This window comes from Simochromis diagramma, unplaced genomic scaffold, assembly GCF_900408965.1.
Source record: "Simochromis diagramma unplaced genomic scaffold, fSimDia1.1 OVJJ01000481.1, whole genome shotgun sequence".
NCBI classification, from domain to species: Eukaryota; Metazoa; Chordata; class Actinopteri; order Cichliformes; family Cichlidae; genus Simochromis; species Simochromis diagramma.
The window spans coordinates 3217070-3237496 of record NW_024386898.1 but is presented as its reverse complement, the minus strand read 5'-3'; the positions used below and the strand labels follow the sequence as shown (position 1 = coordinate 3237496).

Here is a 20427-nt window from a genome sequence, read left to right as displayed (position 1 = left end):
CGGGCTAGCGATATTGCAAGCCCTGTATCTGATTGAGGAATCACTCATCTTTGGAAAAGAGAGTTTATTACAGAGAAATGGCTCTTTCCAAAATAAAAGCTATACTATCCGCTTCTTCTGGGCTATATTCTCAGCAGCATAAGGAGAATCATGTGCTAACAGCTGTCTAAATGACTCGGCTAAAGTTAGTAGCATGCTTGCTTTTTTTTGTCTGCTTCCACTTGTCTTTGCACTAGGATGATGTTGGCGTAAATGTGCAGTCATATTCGTTGTGTTCCCACTAGTGCTTTCAGGTTAATCTCGTTGAAATGACCTTAACCCCACAACACGGCAAATCTCCGTTAACGAGCTACCGCCGATCGCTCCGTGCATGGGGCTAGACGGCAAACACGTTAACGAGCTAACTGCGCTAACACACTAGTTAACACCAATGTAATTGAGCATTGCATGGCACATCCAACATACTGTTTTACTTTAGTCCATGACTCGATTACCTTCAGGGTCATACGTCACATGAAAACCAAAATAATTCCAAACGCCAGATCTGAATGTTGCAAGTAGAGCTTAACTTCTGTCTTGCTAGCTTGCCCTGCGCTCTTCCTTCTGACTATGCTGTCTGTGTTGAACGCTCAGTGGATCTGCGCTCGACAGTGCAGCCTAGGCGGAGTAGTCGAACACAGATTCACTGAGCGCTCAACACAGACAGCATCGTCAGAAGGAAAATTGATCAAATAAATTACAAATGTTGTATTGTTCGATACATATGCATACCGAACCGAAAGCACTGTATCGAACGGTTCAATATTGATACGAATATCGTTGCACCCCTAATATATATATATATATATATATATGTGTGTATATGTATATATATATGTATATGTATATATGTATATATATGTATACATATATATATATATATATATATATATATGTATATATTTATTTTTTCAACAAAAACAAAACAGCTTTATTTCCATTCTTTTGGTGTAAAACGTTCACATGACTTCTGTGTATAAGGGTTAACTCAGTATGAAGGGATTGCTGCTGTCTTGTGTTACTACAGTGTTACCAGTGTTAATTGATCACTAACAAGTTCAGAGTAGTTTAGAGTAGTAGTCCTCTAATCAAGCCTGTGTTTGTAATTACCTGCTGTACTGTAGGTGCGTGTTCTTCATATAGGAACTCAGTAATAAATTACCACACAAACTGGAGCTAGTGAGGCCTTTCCTGAGACAAATCAAGGTAACGTTAATTACACCATTAAATTCATTTTCTCAGTGTAAATCCCCTCCGGCTGCTTTAGATCATGCTGTATCCTTTGTTAGGTCAGTGCAAGTTATACATTAAAGGCAAATTTATACACAATGACTGAAGGGGGAGTGTTGAATCACCACATGCTCACTGTTAAAATCAGACTACAATAAAAGCTTTTAACAGGTCAATATATCTGTATATGTTGCATGACATAACCTAACTGGTCAAAAACATAATTTCCTCCCCATTTTTCCAGGTACTTGCTCTGCTTAAGATGTCATTACCTCTGTTGGGACTGTTAAATGGTTCCATAAAGAAAAATGAAATATTCATTAACTTGGTTAATAATTCATTCAGATAAAATGCAATATGTGGTTTGCAGAATGAAGATGAATACGTAATGAGTGCATGTTCAGCATATTTGTGCGTGGGAATGTTTTTATTTCGCGATAGCAAAGGGAGAAAATTAATTGAAAGTTCACTTTCATTCTTTTGTTCTACAAGTCAGGCTAAATGATAAAATAGATGCTTTCGAAGCAGTTTTGAACTAAGAAACAATTAAGAGGGTGTATATGTAACCCACATAATATAGAATAGTTTTTAATTAGTGCAGAGTAAGTGCATTTAAACAGTTTTTATAAATCATAACTGTTAGCCTGACCTAATTCACACACTTTGAGAGAACTGTGCAGAGAACTTTGTTCTTTGCTGCCTGAAAATCAGAACCATAACCTCTGCTTATCATGTGACATGAGCCTGCAGAATGAAACAGTGCATTGATAATTTCATGAAAAGTTTGGTCACAGCTGAAAATTTTCCAGTCGCTACTCCAGATGTCACATCCAGCCTCCTTACTCTCCCGTCCACAAACAGCGGTTAAGTGTGTGCACGCTGCCTCGGTTAACAGGAGAGTGGTGAAGTGTTCCCACACCGCCTCACTGCAGTGTAAACACCGCTCATCCAAACACTGTCAAACTAATTTCCTCACACCACAGAGGTTCATTTTGGCTTTCGGATGAATCAATTCTTCCTCTAATTATCAATTGTGACACCCATAATCACTCTAAGAGTGTAGCGCTGAATAAATGGCATGTCTTTTGTGTTATAATTCTGTGCATCTTGACAAACATGACCCATTAAACAACCCTGTGGCCTTTTTCGAGAGCGACGATTACACTAATTAAAACTGCAAAACATCTGAGAGGGCTGCCGACGTGCCAGAATTAAGCAGGTCATTAAATCAGCCAAGGAATATGTCAACATCCACGCTGTCTGTCACTCCCACTGTGTTACTTTGAGAATAAGGTGTGGGGGAAAGGGGGGGCTTGTGTGCAAGAACACAATCATAACTGACGTGATATCAAATATAAAACCTGACACGTTACAGCTCTTCTGCTTTGGCTCGAGGCACAAAACAAAATAGGACATGAGGCACTAATAAACTAAAAAACAAAACACATCACACTTTGATAATAAAGATGTAAAACTCTTGGTTTTTTTCCTTTTATGAAATGCCAAAGTGGTGTTTTGGCTCTCAGCTCCACTCCGTTTGGAAACTAATGGTTTCCAAATGGAGCTGAACTTTAAAAAAAATAAAAAAATGTGTGAAACAAATCCCCCCAAAAACCGCTGCAGCTAAAATTTGATGTGAAAACAATTAACAACACACAAACAAAGCCGCCTTCCTCTGAGCTACACCGCGCTCTAGGTGTGAAGTGTTTTTCAGCGTGGCTAGCCTTTATCGGCAGCATCTCGGAGATCTCTCCTCCGAGTTAATCCTCTTCCAGCCGGCGATAGCAGCAAGCGATAGCGCCAATGTCTTGTTACCAGCAACATATGTTCCCTTTCATACAACAGCAGCTTTCCAACCATTTAATGGGATTGTTGTTGTTGAGGGTTTTTTTTTCTTTTTCTTTCAAAGCCTGCTTTACACAACAGTTTTCCTAGAAGTGGTTCGACATGTGCCCAAGGAATTTGTCTCTGCGTTTCGCGACAAATCAGCCCAGGTCAGGGGCTAAGATTGGCCTCCAGTAAGAGACTACTGAAAACACCTCCTCAACATGATGGGAAAGTGGATTTTCCAGCTTAAAAGCAGACTCATCTCTGCTCAGGGCATTATGCTGCGTTCAAAGAGATTAATAAGTGAGATGCTATTGATACGTCGCTGCGCTGCTCTTGGATCAGCACCGGTCATGTTCACTGACATCAACTAGTTTTAAAATAAGGCTACATGAATACAAGTCCACGTACTGTGATGGTTTTTTGTTCTATAATCCTGTAGCAGCAAAAAAAGGAGGCCGGTTTTCTTGGAGCGCTCTTATCTCTGGAAAGTTCTGCAATGTTTGTGAAATACGCAATAATCAGACCTGCATCCAGTAATTCCCTGTAATAAATGTCTCGCGCTTAAGCACTTATCCAAAAACTTTCAAAGGCCATACATTTTTTTTTTGCTTCCTTCCTAATTCTGCTGCCATTAATGAAGCATCTCTGATGTTTCCTCACTCTTCAGTCAAGATATATTTTTCATAGCATTCATCAAAGTGAAGAAATCCCATGTTGTACTTTGATGTGCTTAACACAGTTTTAACTTGTGTCTCATTACAGAGATAATTAATAGTTTAATTAGCACCAATTCCCGCCAACTGACAGCTTCTCTGACACAGTCACGTGACATGAGAGGGTACAAAACAGTTGCCTGTTTTTTTAAAGTTCACCAAGTTCTCTCGAGCTCATATTTGGTTTTCTTTAGCTCAGGTGTTTTGCGTCATAATGACCTAAAAACTTTTATTGCTGATGTTTTGTTAAATTTACTCCATACCGATGCAGTGAGCCTATGAGAACGCGCCTCACCAGGGGACAAAGTGCTCAAATATGTGAAATGCAAACAACTTAGGTGGATTAATTTTTAATTCTCATTACCTTGAAGCAAAGCAGTCTTTTTTTTTTCTTTTAAAGTGGTTTGGTTAAAAAAAAAATAAATAAAAAAAAATCAAGCTTTATGACTAAAAGTAATTATCTTTCTTCGGCTTTTTATTGTGCTTGCTGGTTGCAATTAACACTTCCTGGAATCTGAATGAGCATTTCAGAAGTGTTGAGTAGCTGCGGAGGCAAGCGCTGCAGATCAAAAAAAAAAAAAAAAAAGCAGAAGAAGAAAAAAGATCAAAGTAAGAGGGAGAGGAACGGTTTTTAGACGAGTTTACAGATGCTGAAGAGAGCTCATCACACAATGAGCAGCGAGTGTATGCTTCGAGAAACAGCGTGTGCCTCTTGTTCAGGCTCCGAAACAATAGCGAGTCTCCCAGCATGGGCGAGGGCCAGCAGCAAAGCCTCTGCTTCGAACTTCCAGTTTACGACTGCTCACAACAGTTTACAGCAGCCAAATTTCATTTTCTACTCCCAAATCCTATCGCACATTATCCTGTACATTGCATTAGAGCTCTAATCTTTCCTTTCTCTTCCTCAGAAGAAGAAAAGAGCGCCTTCATGATTAACCCACTTTACAGCAATAAATAAACGCATCATCCAGTAATGTACACCAGATTTAATTTGAAGGGGGGGGGGCAGAACGCTCAAATCACTGAAATGTAATGAAAAATAACACAATGCAGACACCAGTGGGTGCCTTAGGAATTAATTTGAATGCTCCATCATTTTTTCCTCCTTTTTACTCTTTGGATTGGGTTTTTTTTTTCCCTCTCAGCCAACTGCTGACTTTTCTCCTCTCCCATGCTGCTGCTGTAAAATCTTCAAAATATACAAAAAATTATAAGAAGAAACATGATCAGTCTGCCACACACACACACACATATATATATGTATATATATACACACACACACACACATATATATATGTATATATATACACACACACACACACATAAAGTCTTGTTCTTCTTCCTCCGTGTTTTTCACATGTAGCCCATGTTGCTTTTGGTTTCCCACCGCCTCTTCGCCTCAAAGCTGCAAAACAGAAAAAAAAAAAACTTTGAAGCCCTTATGAATACATTTTAGCCATCAACTTCAATCACACTAGCTAATTCAGGCTTCGGCGGCTTTATCTTAACTGTACTTGAACCCAGAGTGGTCGCGCATGGCAGAAATGATGGCAAACATAAACATGAGACCAGAGACAGACGTCATACCCCCAGGCTATTTGCTTCTTCCTTTTCTGCGCTGCCCTCAAAGCTTCCTCTTCCTGTTTGCCTTGCACAAAGTCACGGCAATCAGCAGCTTGAGCGATTTTCACGGCCATCTATTTGGAGGCAGACAGAGGAGAGGCTCATTAGAGAATGAAAATCAGTCTGTGGCAAGAAAAAAGCCCCTTCTGACTGATGTGTGAGGGTGGCTTCTTGTCGAAGTCTCTGCTGCCTGCGATGCCTCCTCCACACCACAGCAAAACTGTCATTAAACCAAACGACACGTGAATGCCGTACAATCCTGCAGTCTAGCAAGTCTGGCGATATGTGACGTCAGGACTGAGTGCAACATATTTGACAGAATGTGACCACGAAAGCCTACATTATATATTTCATTCAGTAGGAATAAATGCTATTTTACATGTATGCAACAATACTTCTGCAGCAAACACCTGCTTATTTCTATGATTGAGATGTACAATATCTTACAAGTCATGAAGCATTTAAAAGAAAAAAAACTAAAAAATGAAGTCAATATGTGAGCAGCTCTTTTTAAAAGGTACATGGCAGACGGGTTGCCCCATCATAATGGAGAAAATCTGCTTCAACGTGTTCTGTTTTTATATATTATCCCAAAGCCTGCGTAGTCAGGTCTGTAGCAGGACTCGATGTTCCTGTTTTTACTGAGGATTTGAACCCTCCTTGATGTATCTGAGCAGCTAAAGCTTCTTACACACTTTCTAAATGGATGCTAAACTTGGAAGTAGGGACAACACCTGCTTAGATTACAAAGAAAAGTGGAAAAAATATCAATATCTTTGTATTTTGTCAAAGAGTAGCGAATAAAGTCACTCGGCTCTCTCACATTTTAGATGATAGATTAAATGTGACATTTTTTCTTCGAGGACGGCAAAGAATTTTTAGATGTTGTAGAGAACTAAAAGCTGAATATTATGCACAGGTCTCTACAAATATTAACAAAAAGTGTAGTTTTATTTTTTTGAACATGAGCACTGTTTCAATAAAATTCTCATCACTATATATTTGATGTATTTTAAGAGCTGTGTTTTTCAGCTTAGAGTTTACAGTCTTTCCCCCTCCATCCTCTCAATGCTGTTTCTTTTAGATCCTTTTTTTAATGTGCAAATGAAATACTAAACAAACAATGACAGACGATGTCAGCTGTGCTGCCTCCCCCCCTCCACTTCAAAAATGTTGCAAAGGCGTTTTCCACTCGTCTCCAATTGTAAAAGAGACTTTTTTTTTGGAGCAATGCAGGCAGTCCCTGAAATCAGAAGTGAAGAGAATGACCGTGACTGTAAGAGGCAAACATTCAAATCCCAGGGAAGACATATGTGTGTATTGTGAAGCAGAATAATCCCAATAACCCCAGTCACACAGAAGCACAGGAAACAAAGGGAAAAATCCTGCCCCCTCTTTCACTCCTGAGATAGGTTTATTATTCAAGCAAAGGCAAACTTTGATAAACAACTTGGAACAATTTCACCAAACCTTTGGGTAATTCTTTGTAATATTCAGAGTACAATCAAGGGGGAAAGAAAGTCTTAAGGTAATGAAGAAATGTGCCACCACTGCGCCACTTGAAAAAAAAAAAAAAAGACCTGCTGGAAAAAAATGTTTCAATTATAATTAAGTGGGATAAACTTTATTAGAAAGACTGAAACTAAAATATCTCCTAATGCATGCTGGGATTAAGCAGGTCAGAGCGAGCAGGCAGGAAAAATTAAACTCTAAAGGCTTTTTATCACCATATTTCAGGAACCAAGGGTGTAAAATGTTCTAATTTGGGATACATTAAAAGCCATAAAGGTCTTTCAAAAAGATTAATGGTACTTTGCTTGGATTTAAGATAAGGGCTCCGGCTGGCTGCAAGTACTGGGCTCCGGCTGGGCCCTCAAGGCATTCATCTATACAGTCACTGGAAGATTTGTGAGAGCGTCTGCATAACCTGAAGCGTACATACTATGACAGTTCTCCAGTTCTTTGCCATTTTTATAGGTTTTAAATTCCTCAAATCATGTTTTCTCCTCTTTTCTCCTCCCCTCTCCTCTTTAAGAGAGTTATAACAAGGAGGGGGGACGGTTGCTCAAACATTTGCAGTAGATTTGCGAGCAGATAAAACCACTTCAGGGTGTTCCCTGCTTCTTGGCAGAGCAGCGTAGGTGCTAAATGCTTCTGAGTGGCTCTGATGCATGCTGAGATTATAAACCACACATTTATTAAATTGTTGACAAATCTGAGAACAGCTCTTGCTCTCTGTGTTTGTAAAGGAAAAAAAAAAAAAGGAAAGCCACACTGGCTCATTCTGGGAGCAAATCAAACGAAACTGCATGATGCTAAATGGTTTAATTTGGAGATTTACTGACAGAGCTTTTTCTTTTTGCCTACACGAGGATTACCCACATTAACCTGCTCTCCTGTGGGGTTGCATTTGAAATGCAAAAGGTCTTGAAAACACGCCTTCCTGAACATTCCAAAAGCAAAATTAAAACCCACTTCCATGGCCCTCATTTCCCCCTCTTTTAAATTCACAACACAGCCTTTACTACATTTAAAGCATTAAAGGTCTTTAATATTTTCCCTGTTTCTTTTTTTTATATCTGTTTAGTCTACACTCCCTGATTGTCTTTACTGGGGCTCAACATTAATGTCAACCAAGTTACCTAGGAGACAGAACAGATCAAAGAGACAAAAAAAAAAACCCCTCAAATGTCTGATTAATCAAGCCTGCAAACAGCTTATTTCTTTTAGCCTGCATGCAAGTATGAAAATGAGATTCCGAGAGCAGTACATTGTGCAGATTTGTTCATTCTTATCTGAACAAAGCCAGCGGCAGCTTATTTCATGGATCACTGGCACTGTCAGCGCTGTGGCGCCGAGCAGGTGACGGCTCCTCTTTCTGTGGCGAGAACAAAATTAGCAAAAAGTCGGCACAAATTAGCCTCTCATATTTTCAGTAATATGACATTATTTTTCATTTACTTTTTTGATCCACTTTTCAGGATTTTTTCCTCCCCCCTCCCCTTGCGTGCATCTTAGTGCCAAATCCTTTCACATCAGAGGCTGGGGAAAAATAAGAATGGAAGTACAAAGCGGGAATAAAGGCAGGAGACAGGAAAACCTCCTGCATTCTTTGTTTATGTGGCTCCTAAAAGGCAATTCTTCCCACTCCACCACATATTAATGTACAATTAAATGTCCATCACATGCATGTTTCCCGTGCCTCGTTTCTCTCTCCCTCTCTCTCCTGTGTGGCCTGTGTGCAGCCCTGCTAAAAACAAGGTTTATTCAGAGGATTAATTCTCTGACCTTTGGAAGATTTGAAGGCAAAAAATTCAGCCTGCACAATGCTGGCACTGCAGCAGCAGCAGCAGCAGCTTAAGGCCACTAGGAGGGTTAAGTCAATAGTGCCGTTTTCTGTTCATCCATGTTTGGGTCGTCATGGAGATTCAAGCAGAGACCCAAACATGGGGCCTTGATACAAAAAATAAATACGTCAAAATTTGCATTGCGTGTGTGGAAATCACGCACAAAGTTGCTCATAATAACGCTTTCACACTTTGTTTTCATTTGTGTGTCTGTTTTACGCTGCGTCCCTCCTTTTGTAGCACAGGGATCATAAAAACACTGTGGCAATTAACCAGCCAGTGCAAAAAGACAATAGCTGAATGGGAGATGAGAAAAATACGTCTCCATGTGGATAAAGTGTTAAAGCTCCTATTAACAATATGAAATAAATGATGGCTTTAAGGAAGAAATGGCCTTAAATCCATTCATAAATTTCCTATCCAGGAAGCCTCTTCCAATTAAAACGTGTGAGAGGTGGATTAACAAGGGCTATATGGCTTTGCCTCACTAAATCACCTCCCCGAGCTGCTCTGCTGCATTTGACGTGTAAACGATTAATGACCAGCCTAATTCCCTTATCACACTACCTTAATGCCTAAATAATGTGGCCTTAGTCAACTTTGGAAAGCAGGGCTATATAAGAAAGGAATGAATATCAGATTAGGCAGCTTGTGTGTTATTTCACCATAATTTCTTAGGACTGAGGTGGAGGGGGGAAGAAATACGTGTCTCTGGCTTCTTAGCCTCAGCGTTGCAGCAGGACAGGGAAGGTCAAAAGATCGAGGGGTCAATCAGCACCACCCATATCGTATTCAAAAGAAAAGATTTTACGAGATTTTATTTAGTTAGTCCGTTATTTAAATCTCCAAGGTGAAACAATAGGTTGAGGTAAAATAAAAAATCCGACCCTAGAATCAGAGGTGCTCTCTTGCTGCTGTTTTTATTATCAAGTCGTCTACAGATTATTTACATGATTCACAGTAAGTCTAACTTGTACTAGGCCTTTGGAGGGCCAGGTCAACACCCAATGATAGTCAGTTTATTGTTACAGAACACAAAGGAAAAGATACTGTCATTATTTCTGAAAACGACTCAAAGTGATACAAATGACTTACACAAACTAAGATTTTTTTTTTTCCAATATAAGAAATCAAATGTTACATAAGGAAATATAGCTTTTTATTATTAAAGATGCATTGAGCCTTTGCTCTACAGCTGCACTTTGTTAAAAAGGATACATTTGTTCATACCTGCTGGTTTGACTCCTGAAACAAATGATTATTTTGTTGATGTAAAAGACTGTTTTGTCCATCACTTGTCTTCAAATTGATTTCGTCCAACATAAAGCCAAAAGGCTGCTAATTGTACATACTGCTGAGCAGTTTAATCTATCAATACATTAGATTTTATAAAAAGAAGTAGTGCAATGTGGAATTAGTTACCACCAATAAAAGATGTTTTGGCCATTTTTTGTTATTTGGGGTTTTCATTTACTTAGTTCAGAAAAACTCTGTGGTGAAGCCAGACTATAAAGTTGAAGGAAATTAAAATAATAGAGTAAAATATCTAATTTTTTTAATGTAAGCAGAATATGTTGTTACTGTTCTCCAATAGCAAACAAAGTAATTATGTAATGGACAACCTGCCATAGCTTTTCTTAGGTGCTTAACAGTGATCGTAGAAAAGGTAAATCACTGATTGTCAATGTCTAATAATGAAGGATAAACAATTACAATGTGTCACTGTTTTCATTATAATACAGTCAGAATATCATAGCACGCACCTTCATGCTGTTATATTCCCACTACAGTGTCAGTTTTCTTTGGGGCAGCCTCATTAGAGCTTTTTGTCATCTTGCCTCCTCTTTGACAAACAGAATTACACGGAAAGCTAAAAACAATGGCACTTCAGGGAAGGCACAGGAGAACAGCAATGTCTCCATTTCCTTTTCTAGTAATCTGATCCTAGATACATACAACATGTCATCTTTAGGGAATAGACAAAAAAAAAAATCTCTGAAAGTTCGTCTGCTTTGTGCCATTTCATTATCTCGCCTCCTCTGAGTAGGGTAGGCTTATTAGCAAGCTTTGAACTCACACTTACAATAATATGCCATCAACAGTTTTATAAGCTAATTAGAAAAAAAACTGTTTAATTAATGAGTGACTGGCAATAAAATGGCAATCATGAAAAAAGAAACCAAGGGTGCTAAGCTTCCACTACCACCAATTAAGGCCTAATTACAAACAAATTATATATGTGTTTTGCTGTGGGCTTTAATTTAAAAAAAATGGCTTTAATTAAAAGAGAAAACATGCTAATTAATTAAACAGCACACAAATCTACATTGAAAAGTATGCTTTGTCTATCAAGTAATTAATGAAATACAATAATCCAAATGAGATTCCCAGGCATTTGATAAAAGCTTAGTACCCATTTCAAAATCCATTTCAAAATTAATGGGCGAAAATTTAATGTGAGTCATCCAGAGATACAATAAAAGTTCATTCAGTGATAAATTGCTTATGCTGAAGGAAAAATGAACAAAGAGGAGAGTTTCCCTGAACTCTCTGCGAGGTGGCCTGGGGGGGCTCGCAGGGGAGACGGAGTCAGACTCCTTCTCTGATGTGGGGCGGGGAAAGTCAAAATCTGATAAAGCCTACTTTCCACAAAAGCGCCGCTCATTAATTTTTTGATTACAAACACAGGGCATGGCGGGGGGAAGGTGGCGAGAAGAAAAAAGGTGTTAAATAACATAAATATCATGAAACACTCTTAGTTCAGCTCTTTGTTTCAACTAAGCCACCATGTCTCCTCTGACAAAATGCCGCGCCACCTTTGTTTCACAGCGTTTAAGCGAGGCTTTCCAAAGGGTAGATTTCAAGGACAGTGGGGCTTTTCCTTTCAGCAGCTGCACTATTGAAATGCAAGCTAGAACATAATGAGGGATGTTATAACCATCCGCATATTCAAAAGCTACAGAAACTATAAATGGCTCCAGTTAATACATATTCATATGGCTAATTACAATACGACCTATTAGGAGGGATTCATTTTTAAACAGTTTGGATGTAACACGTTATTATTGCTCAAAGTGGCATAACAAGAAAGCTCCACGACAAAAGGTCAATCCGGACTACATGTAGCAGTTCCGATATCCAGTTAAATCACCAAATACCAGTATAGGCCTTAAAAGTTCAATGCCGGTCAGCCTCTGGTCTAAAACATACTGGGTCGTGCATAGTTTGTTGTTGTTGGTGGTTTTTCTGTTGCAGGGCATAGGCTGAAAAGAAAAACTGTCTTTTAAGACACCTTCTTTGTACTTGTGGCCATGTACATGGGGCTGCTTCCATCCTGATGGTGAGGCCAGCAGCAATGCAACATAGTTTTTCATTTTTCATATCCTTAAGCTCCTGCAAGTCATGAAATACACCCGACATCCATGTTTGTGGCAGACTACAGAGAGTTTCTGTTTTGAAATGTTAATGCCACTCTAATAACTGTGATGACAGCCATGGGGCAATAAAAGGCTAACACAACATGATGGTCTTTTGTAAAGAAATATACCCACTTACTGTATATGAAGCAAATGTACGGATACATTCAAAAACAGATCAGTGGTTCTGTTTAATAAAATAGATATTTCATTTTTCCTGTTGATTGAAGTACTACAATGAGAATGTGGATTAGTGCAGCAAAGACAGTAGTTTACATTAGTGTCCGATTTAGAGTACAGTCATTATAGAATAAGTAGTCATTGTTCCGAAAATTGCATGGTTCTAATAACCCTTCAAAGGACTTAGAATAATTTGTAATAGTAAGCTGGCTACATGTCGAGAGGTGTGCCTGACTCCCAACGAATGACACGCAGCATAGGTTCCAGGCTCCCACCCCTGCGGCCCTGGACTGAATCGTTAACAAGTAGGGTGGATAGAAAAGATGGATGGATATAAAATTTTTGAGTGTGATAACCTGATAGCTTAAATCATATTTATTTAGATATTGAAAGCACCTTATTATGGTGTCCCACAGGGATCAATCGTTGGTCCACTGCTCTTCCTGTTACATGTAAATCACAATCACACAAATTCCAGAAGTAATTTTGAATGTTTTGTGTGATGCTGATGATTTAATGGATGATTTAAGCTTTTGGGGGGTTTTGTCAACAGGTCAGACTCAAATCTGGGCCGCTGCAGTCTGACCATGTGAGCTAAAGTGGCACCCAGTCAAAAAGTAGAGTTAGATGTAGAAATTGAGTAGATTTCAGTACCTTATAGTCGTGTGAAAAAGTAAGTATAACCCTTTGATTGCTTTGGTTTTACTGCATTTGATCCTGTTTGATACAGTGACTACAGATAAACATAAGATAACATAAGATTTTCTTTACTACTTATCAGTTATAATCTTTTCATACTAGCTCATTTACCAGGAACAGAAAAATCAATCTGCTAAATATGAGCTGCTGGATGCTATCAGGCCTCATGACATGCTTTGAGCCGTTTATAGTGTATGTGTCTGTCACTTCTTGTTATGCTAATTACAGAATTAATTAGCCCGTACGCAGCTTGCTGCAGAGTAAAATAATGTGCAGTAATCAAAGGATGGAGACCAAGTCTTAATTGGAGGACTTGCACCTTTTAATCTACTGAACTATTAAGACTACTTTAGAGGCAAGGAGATTTTTACATTGTTTTGTGTCTTCTAAAGCATGTGAAAAGAAATCTAAATGCGCCGAGGAGGATCAACAGGCATCTTTATGAGAAAAGAAACTGTCTGTATAATTTATTAAACTACATTAGGAAGCTTTGGAAATGCACTGTAGACAATAATAAAAATTTCTTTAGAGGGGTAATATGTTTATTTAAAAATCTGAGCATGTCTTCACAAATTAATCTAAAAACAAAGGCTTTCAGCTTTGAAACATATTTAAAAACTGTAATGAGAATAAAAACCCACAACCTGCAATATCCAAGCCGCGTGTCTTAGAAGTTTGACAGATGAAAGAAAACATATCTCAGAATTTATAAGGAGCCTTCAAAACAGGGTTTTACCAAATTGTTTTAATGTTTAGATTAAAAAAACGTAAGAAAGGAAGTAGAGCAAATGGAAATCATTAATTGATTTGTGGGAGCTCAAAACAGCAGAAACAAACATTTCTGTCTTACAAAAGAGGGGATTCTGACAGCAAGCTCTCTATCTTTCTTCTATTTCCCTTTGCTTTGAGGAGATAAGTGGGAATGCATTAGATTGAGGATGAAAATACTCTGAAACATTGTCATCCAACATGTACCAGCATTTTCTTCACAAAACAATGCCTAGAGGGACAAACAGGCCTCTTTAGTTCTTCACAGCTGTCGGAATGCTTTTGCATTTTTCGCGTAGAAAACCTGTTCCTATTCTTCGAGTGAAAAGCCTGCCACAATCATGTCAGGATGTTATGACCGTAAACAAATTAAACATCTAAGCAATTCTGTGCCAAATGAGCCACTCAATTATAACCTTGAAATTGATTCTGGCCACAGCGGAGATTATTGATCCTCTAAATGTTTGTCACAGTGCTCCCGTCAACGTGAACAGGAAGGCGGTAAACAAACACTCTGGTCCTAAATGCTATCTGAAATACAGACTGCATTAATATACACTATAATCCTTTATAACTGATTCAGAATCCCTTAAACTTTCTGGCTTTTAGCTTCCATTTCTCTCCCATTTTTTTTTTCTTTTTTAACTATGAGCAGGACTGCTTGTCTTTGTATTCGAAAGAAAACCTGTACAACTTTGCATCAGCTAGCATTTAGGGATTTAAAAATAGTCAAATCTATACTCTCTTGAAATGAAGTTATCACTGCCTAACAATGAATTGCGGCTGCCAAACTGCTGTCAGGTCCCATCACGGCTCTGGCAAGACACAAGGCAGGTGCCAGGGAGGCGAGAACCTCAGCTCAGGCTAAAACCAATCCACCAGCGCTCTAAGAGGCTTTCTGAAAGTACAGCACAGGTGCCACTCACAAGAGCTTTCATTTAACTCCCTCATATTCGATCACTCTGCTCGCAGTTAGAATGGAAATATGAAGGGGCTCTAATGCTTGCACACCAATGTCTATTACACAATGGAGATACTAGGTCACAAATGTAATGCTCACACAATTAGCACAGTTGATATTTTCATTTAGAAACCTCCTTATCCATTCAAGAGGTTCTGGTTGCAATTTGTTTTTCGATTACTTGCTTTAAATCGAATCATATCCAGATTTTTTTTAACGAAAGAAATCACATCATTTGCACCTCATATGTTTCTTCTCCACAGCGAAGCCAGTAATGGCTCTAGCTGCCGTCCACTACGTGAACATGAGAGTAAAAGTTACATTTTTGAGCACCACGTTTAAATAACTTTAATTTTTCTGTTGAGCAGCGTTAAATGGACGGCCCCTCCCACCTTATAACTCCAAATTGAAATCCTCAGATGCCAGGAAAACCTGAGCCTGTTCCATCTTTTTGTTGCCACTATTACAAAATGAAAATGCTCATGCGACGCTGTAAGCAAAATGCATCATAAAACAAAGAAGTTTAACTTTGATGCTCTGGCGGAGAAGTAACGCTGCAGCTGTATGTCTTTTTAACCACAATTATGTGTGTGTGGGCTACATTTTATGCTAAATTAGTTTCAAACCACTTGATCCTTGATGCCTGCCAAGGCGGTTAGTTACAAAACTTCAGGCACTGCATTTAGGGACATGTACACTTCAAAGGTATGAAACTCTTACCTGGAGAATGATTTAACAGTTGGCTTGAAAGCAATGTACCCTTCATTAAAAAGCAGAGCCAAAAGTCCTTTAGACACTGCCGCACTTCAAAACTAAGGGGAGGGCTTTCCATTAACTCAATGGAAAAGAGCTGCAGGACTGAATGGTGGATGTCTGCGTGTGTTTTTGTTCCTCTATGTCTTTGCAGCAGAAATGGCCACGGATCCATTAGCCTGATTTGTCACAGCGGGAGCACCCCAAAGATCTCTTATCAGCACAACGTACCTCTCGAGTGGCGAGTCTGTCGCTCATCTCCTCCGCCTTTGCAATGTCCCCTTCAGCTATGGCCCTCTCTATGCTCTTTTCTAGGCCGGACTGCAGAAGAGAGGAAAAAAAAATCAGTTTTTTTTTTTTTTTTTGAAATAGGGGTAGAGAAAAAAAAAATCAAAGAGTAACTTCAAAAGTCCCCAGGGCCTTATTTTTAATATGATTGCCATTACTACAAATATGTAGATTTCGCTTCACAAATGAAAACCTTTTTGATTGGATATTAGTGGGGAAATCTTAGAAATGCTACAGGAGATTACCAAACATAAATGTGACTCTTTAATTACACATTTCCATTACAGGCCTAAGCAGAGGGGGGTGCCGAGAAGCCCCCGGTCACTGATGGCAAGGCAGTTCTGCTGTGATGAGACTATCTCAGCGAGCCGAGTACCAGATTTCTTCAGCCCCCCCAAATTTCATCATGGTGGAAAAAAAAAAGATACACTGGAAAGAAACTGCAATTATTAATGTGTCCCCTCTGATGTATTGTTGACTCACTGTAAAAGTACAGTAAAGTAAACATCAAGTTTTTAAACGCAGAATTTTATTTATTTTTTTGACTCTGATTGGTCAGCTCTGATTTAGTGCGCTCATTACAGTTCAATGTCCTGAACGTACCCGATCCGACTCGTGAACTCAGTTATCACCGGGAGTTTCTCACAAGCAGAACTCAAACGGACAGACGATCATCGTTTATGCTGTGAACTGTGTTTAAGGTTAGGGTTTGGAGAAGCTGCTGCCAGATAAATAATCACATCTGGCAACTGTGATATAGTTTTTCCTCAATTACCTCACTTCAAATTGTTTGAAAGACTTGCCAGACTCGAAATAATATATTAATTACAAGGATCTGCATTTGAGTGATGAAAGAGAACCTCATTATGATAATGTGGCAAGTTCTGTTACATCCAGCTTGGCACCCCATTCAAAATGAGGCTAAATTCATAAAAAAAAGAAAGAAAAAACCCTCAATCTTATGCTGCTGAGATAAATTAAGCACAAAATACTCCAAAATAATCATTAAAGGGATTTCACATTGAAATCAGAACAGTTCCCACTCATTGGGTCACTCGTAATGTTCATCAAGCTTGCAAATATTTTTGCTTCATTAGCAATTTGCAATCGTTTTGCATTAAAGGTTTGGTCATCTTTAAGAGCTGAAATGCACTCAAATGGAAGAAAGTTCAGTTTTACATTTTTGTCTTTGTTCCAGCTGCAGTCACAGAGGCTGTAACCATCTCATCTTCTGCCAAGCAACACTTGGATTTTCAGTCTTTTTGCTGGTGAAGAAAAAAAATCCTACATCTCACTTGAATCTTAACCACGCTAGAAAGCAGATTCACCCTAATCTTATCACTAAACGTAGCTGAGCATAATCCCCAATGTACTTCTCAGTGTCAGGTTGAGTTATTATAAAGGTTCCCCTAATCCACATGTCATATCACGTAAAACAATGAGACGGTACAGTGGCAACGAAACACAAAGGATGTGAAGGTGTTTCTAACAGCTAAGACAGACACAGTATTAAACCTCAGAAGATAAGTTGGAAGGCAGTCTTTGTTACCTTCGGAGGGGGTTTGGAACATGCAGGGGGATGAAATCGATCATTTACACCAAAATACTGCTTAAGCTCATCCCAGTGCTTCTCCCGCTCCTCTTGACGCTCTCTGCTGACAGAGGAAATGTCTGTTAATGCTCATGTAGACCAACATTGCAATAAGACATATTTCGTGTCCATCTTTTTATTAACTTGACTGTATTTCTTTTGTTACCCTTCTAATCAGATCTATGTGTTTTTCATACTTTGTGGCGACAGCATTTTGTAAGGAATTTGCCCGTAAGGATAGTTTGACAAACAGGAAAGGAAACATCCTTCACTTTACCTGACTAATCATAGTCTGTAATGTTGTGTAACAGTACCTTGTTTCTGCAGGTTCCCCACTTTCTGCTCCTGTGAAATTACACACACAAAACAAACAAGTTAATGATACGCAGGTTTCTTCTGTATGAGTCTGCCTGTCAAGTTCACTTTACATCAATGGCCACGTACAGTCCACTTTGATCTTAAGTGGGCCAAACCAGTGAAATTCCCCTTTATGTAGTAGTTTAACTGCATAAGCAACACCTGAGCTATCTCAATATAAGAAAAAGAAGTGCAGTTTCAACATAGTGCAATTACACTGTCGTTTAATTGTTTAACATCATTACATTGGGGGAGTATGAATGATTTCGGGAGAAGTCTTTATCAGTAGACCGAGCTGTAAAAATGTATGACAATATAGTTAAAATGTACATCTTCCTTCAGATTTTCCAAAGACATCCAGTAGGCTGGACTGGAATCTTTGTCTGGCCCCCGGGCCTTATGTTTGGCACCCCTGATATTACTTCAGTTGTTAGCTATACCATGTGTACTACCTTTAAGGTAAGTTTCTATCAAATACAAAGGTTTATTTTCTTACAAATTGACCAATATTTTGTCCACTGGAAAAATGTGCAAACAATTAGAGCCTGACTGATGAACTAGTTGGCCAATATTATCAACCAATCTATCACTAGCCTATCACAAATATATCAGTATTATAAATACATTTTGCTATAAAAGGTGCTTATTTTATAAACACTGTCTTCACACAGTATGTCCAGCAGAGCTACTCAAGTTTCACTTCTTCCAAAACGCTCTGCAGTATCTGCAGCACCTGCAGCAGAGCAGAGTAAGGTACTAATATTGGCCAATATATTGATATTGGAACTACTAAACTACAAAAACTCCCCCATCTGTTGGATGTAGAACTACATTACCTTTCTTTCGCTTTCTTCTTTTCCTTTTTCTTCTGTCTTCTGTGACCTTTAATATCCTTATATCATCTTTCTTCCTCCGCAGATCCTGGAATTTCTTAAAGACACATACAAAGTGAATACAGCATCACTACTCTTGGTTCTTTTCTGCTGCAGCTGTACAGATGTGACATACGAAGAGGGCTTCAAAACCCTGCTTTTCTCACTTCAGATGAACCGTTAGCTTAAGTCTGAGCTGGGCTGGGGGCACTGCAGCAATAGTAAATGTAAACTTAGAGATAGTTAGCGTGAAGCTAACTTTCAGAGTTAGCTTCATTTATACAGGCATCACTAAAACCAAAGAGGTTAGCCTGTACCTAGAATGAAAAATAAGATCAATACAACATACTTGCCACATTTCTTGGGATATGCCAGGCATACTGCATGTCGGAGAGTCACTGTCTGCAGTGTGAGTCGATTGTGACTCCTCCAGCGAGCATGTGTTTTTAGCAGAGCCCTTTTCAAATTCCCTCTTCTCGTCTTCTAAATCACCCGGCTTGTCCTCCTCGTCATCTGAACTGAGGTCGTCTTCGGTTAAACCACTGGGCAGGAGTCCGCTGTACATAACGAATCAGTAGATTATATTCAGCATATACGGGTAATTTATGATTGCAATGTATTTTAAACGGTCCGTAATAGGTAAACTACAGATTTCCACAACAGTTGTTAGGAACGACTGTCATTTCCGGGTAAACACTGCGACGCTGCCTGCTAAACGGCACCGATTGGCTGATCGCAAACGGCGCTGAGCACAACGTCCAATCAGCGTTGTTGCTAAACAGTGGAGCACGAGGACTAAAAGCAACCTCTTATTGGCTGCATTGGTAGGAACAACTTTTAAGAAGTTCAGGTTTTATTTAACATATTCCTTAATATTTTCCTAGTATTCGGGTAAGGAGGTATTTTAGCTCCGAAGGAGCTCAAGCTTTACAGAAAAGTGAAACAGCTGCTGGACCGTTTCTAATTGAGGTGAGCCGGGCTACTGACAGGTCCGTGAATTACCAGGAATCATTCAAATGTTAACCTATATTTGTGTTATGTTCTCTGTGAGATAAGCTTCATTCTCTGACCAATAGTTCGCAATTTGCTTAAAGTGCTTTAGGCATTACATTATTATTAGAATGATTAGCATGCAAATCTTGTATAGCCCCCGGCACTGGCAGAGGCATCTAGCCTTAAATTGCTCTTTCACACTCATTCTCATTAGACTCTCTTTGGTTGCATCTTATTGCAAGGCCCATAATATACATAAATTACAGCCTGTATTTTCTGTGCTATGCAAGTGTAGCATAATGGGGAAGACCAGTGACACTGATGTGTATGTAAAACGGCCTAAAACCAGTGCTCGGGTAAGCCAGACATTAAAAGGGAAACGCACCTTAAGTTTAAATTGCGTGCTGTACTGGAGGAGAGCTGCAGGACCTCCGTTTTTCTTTCTTCAGTCTATTACCTCAAACTTCAAATGTTTATAAGCCACACATAAACATTTCCTCAATTAAAATGATGTAGTGTAAAATTATCACTTTTTCAATAATTAATATTCTCCTTTCTCTCCTTTCAGCCAACTGTAGCGCATATGAAGACATGGTGGGGTATAATATATTTTCAATAGAAAATGTCAAATATTCTCTCGCTCCACTTTCTGAAGTCTGTTGTTTTCTCTTAAACACACATTTCTTGGGTTAGTGAGCCTGTACATGGTTTTATATTCAGGGTTTAGGTATTGAGAGTGTGCATATTTTATGAGCTATAAGCTGTTT

General features: G+C 39.0%; 1 protein-coding gene across 3 annotated transcripts; it reads right to left on the bottom strand.

The window, feature by feature from the left end:
- Positions 1 to 3164: 3164 nt before the first annotated feature.
- fam204a (family with sequence similarity 204 member A) lies at positions 3165 to 19373 on the bottom strand. 3 transcript variants are annotated; one of them, XM_040034552.1, is made up of 8 exons: positions 19017 to 19373; positions 18632 to 18725; positions 17753 to 17783; positions 17397 to 17502; positions 15791 to 15880; positions 5400 to 5509; positions 5135 to 5217; positions 3165 to 5001 (listed from the first exon to the last, which is right to left on the bottom strand). In XM_040034552.1, the coding sequence occupies exons 1-7, from the start codon at positions 19230 to 19232 to the stop codon at positions 5166 to 5168; spliced, it is 699 nt and encodes a 232-aa protein (XP_039890486.1). In that variant the 5' UTR covers positions 19233 to 19373; the 3' UTR covers positions 3165 to 5001; positions 5135 to 5165. The 3 variants fall into 3 exon arrangements, with proteins under 3 accessions (XP_039890486.1, XP_039890485.1, XP_039890487.1); XM_040034551.1 differs by having other exon boundaries at positions 3166 to 5217; XM_040034553.1 differs by having other exon boundaries at positions 3166 to 5217; positions 17397 to 17499; positions 19017 to 19372.
- Positions 19374 to 20427: the final 1054 nt, after the last annotated feature.

Excerpts from the sequence above, each read along its gene's own strand:
- fam204a (XM_040034552.1), bottom strand. The coding sequence starts at position 19,232 with ATGTACAGCGGACTCCTGCCCAGTGGTTTAACCGAAGACGACCTCAGT. Across the intron at positions 17,503-17,752 it reads GGGGAACCTGCAGAAACAAG|CAGAGAGCGTCAAGAGGAGC; the intron begins GTACTGTTACAC and ends TTCCTCTGTCAG. Across the intron at positions 5,510-15,790 it reads ACAGACTCGCCACTCGAGAG|ATGGCCGTGAAAATCGCTCA; the intron begins GTACGTTGTGCT and ends GCCTCCAAATAG.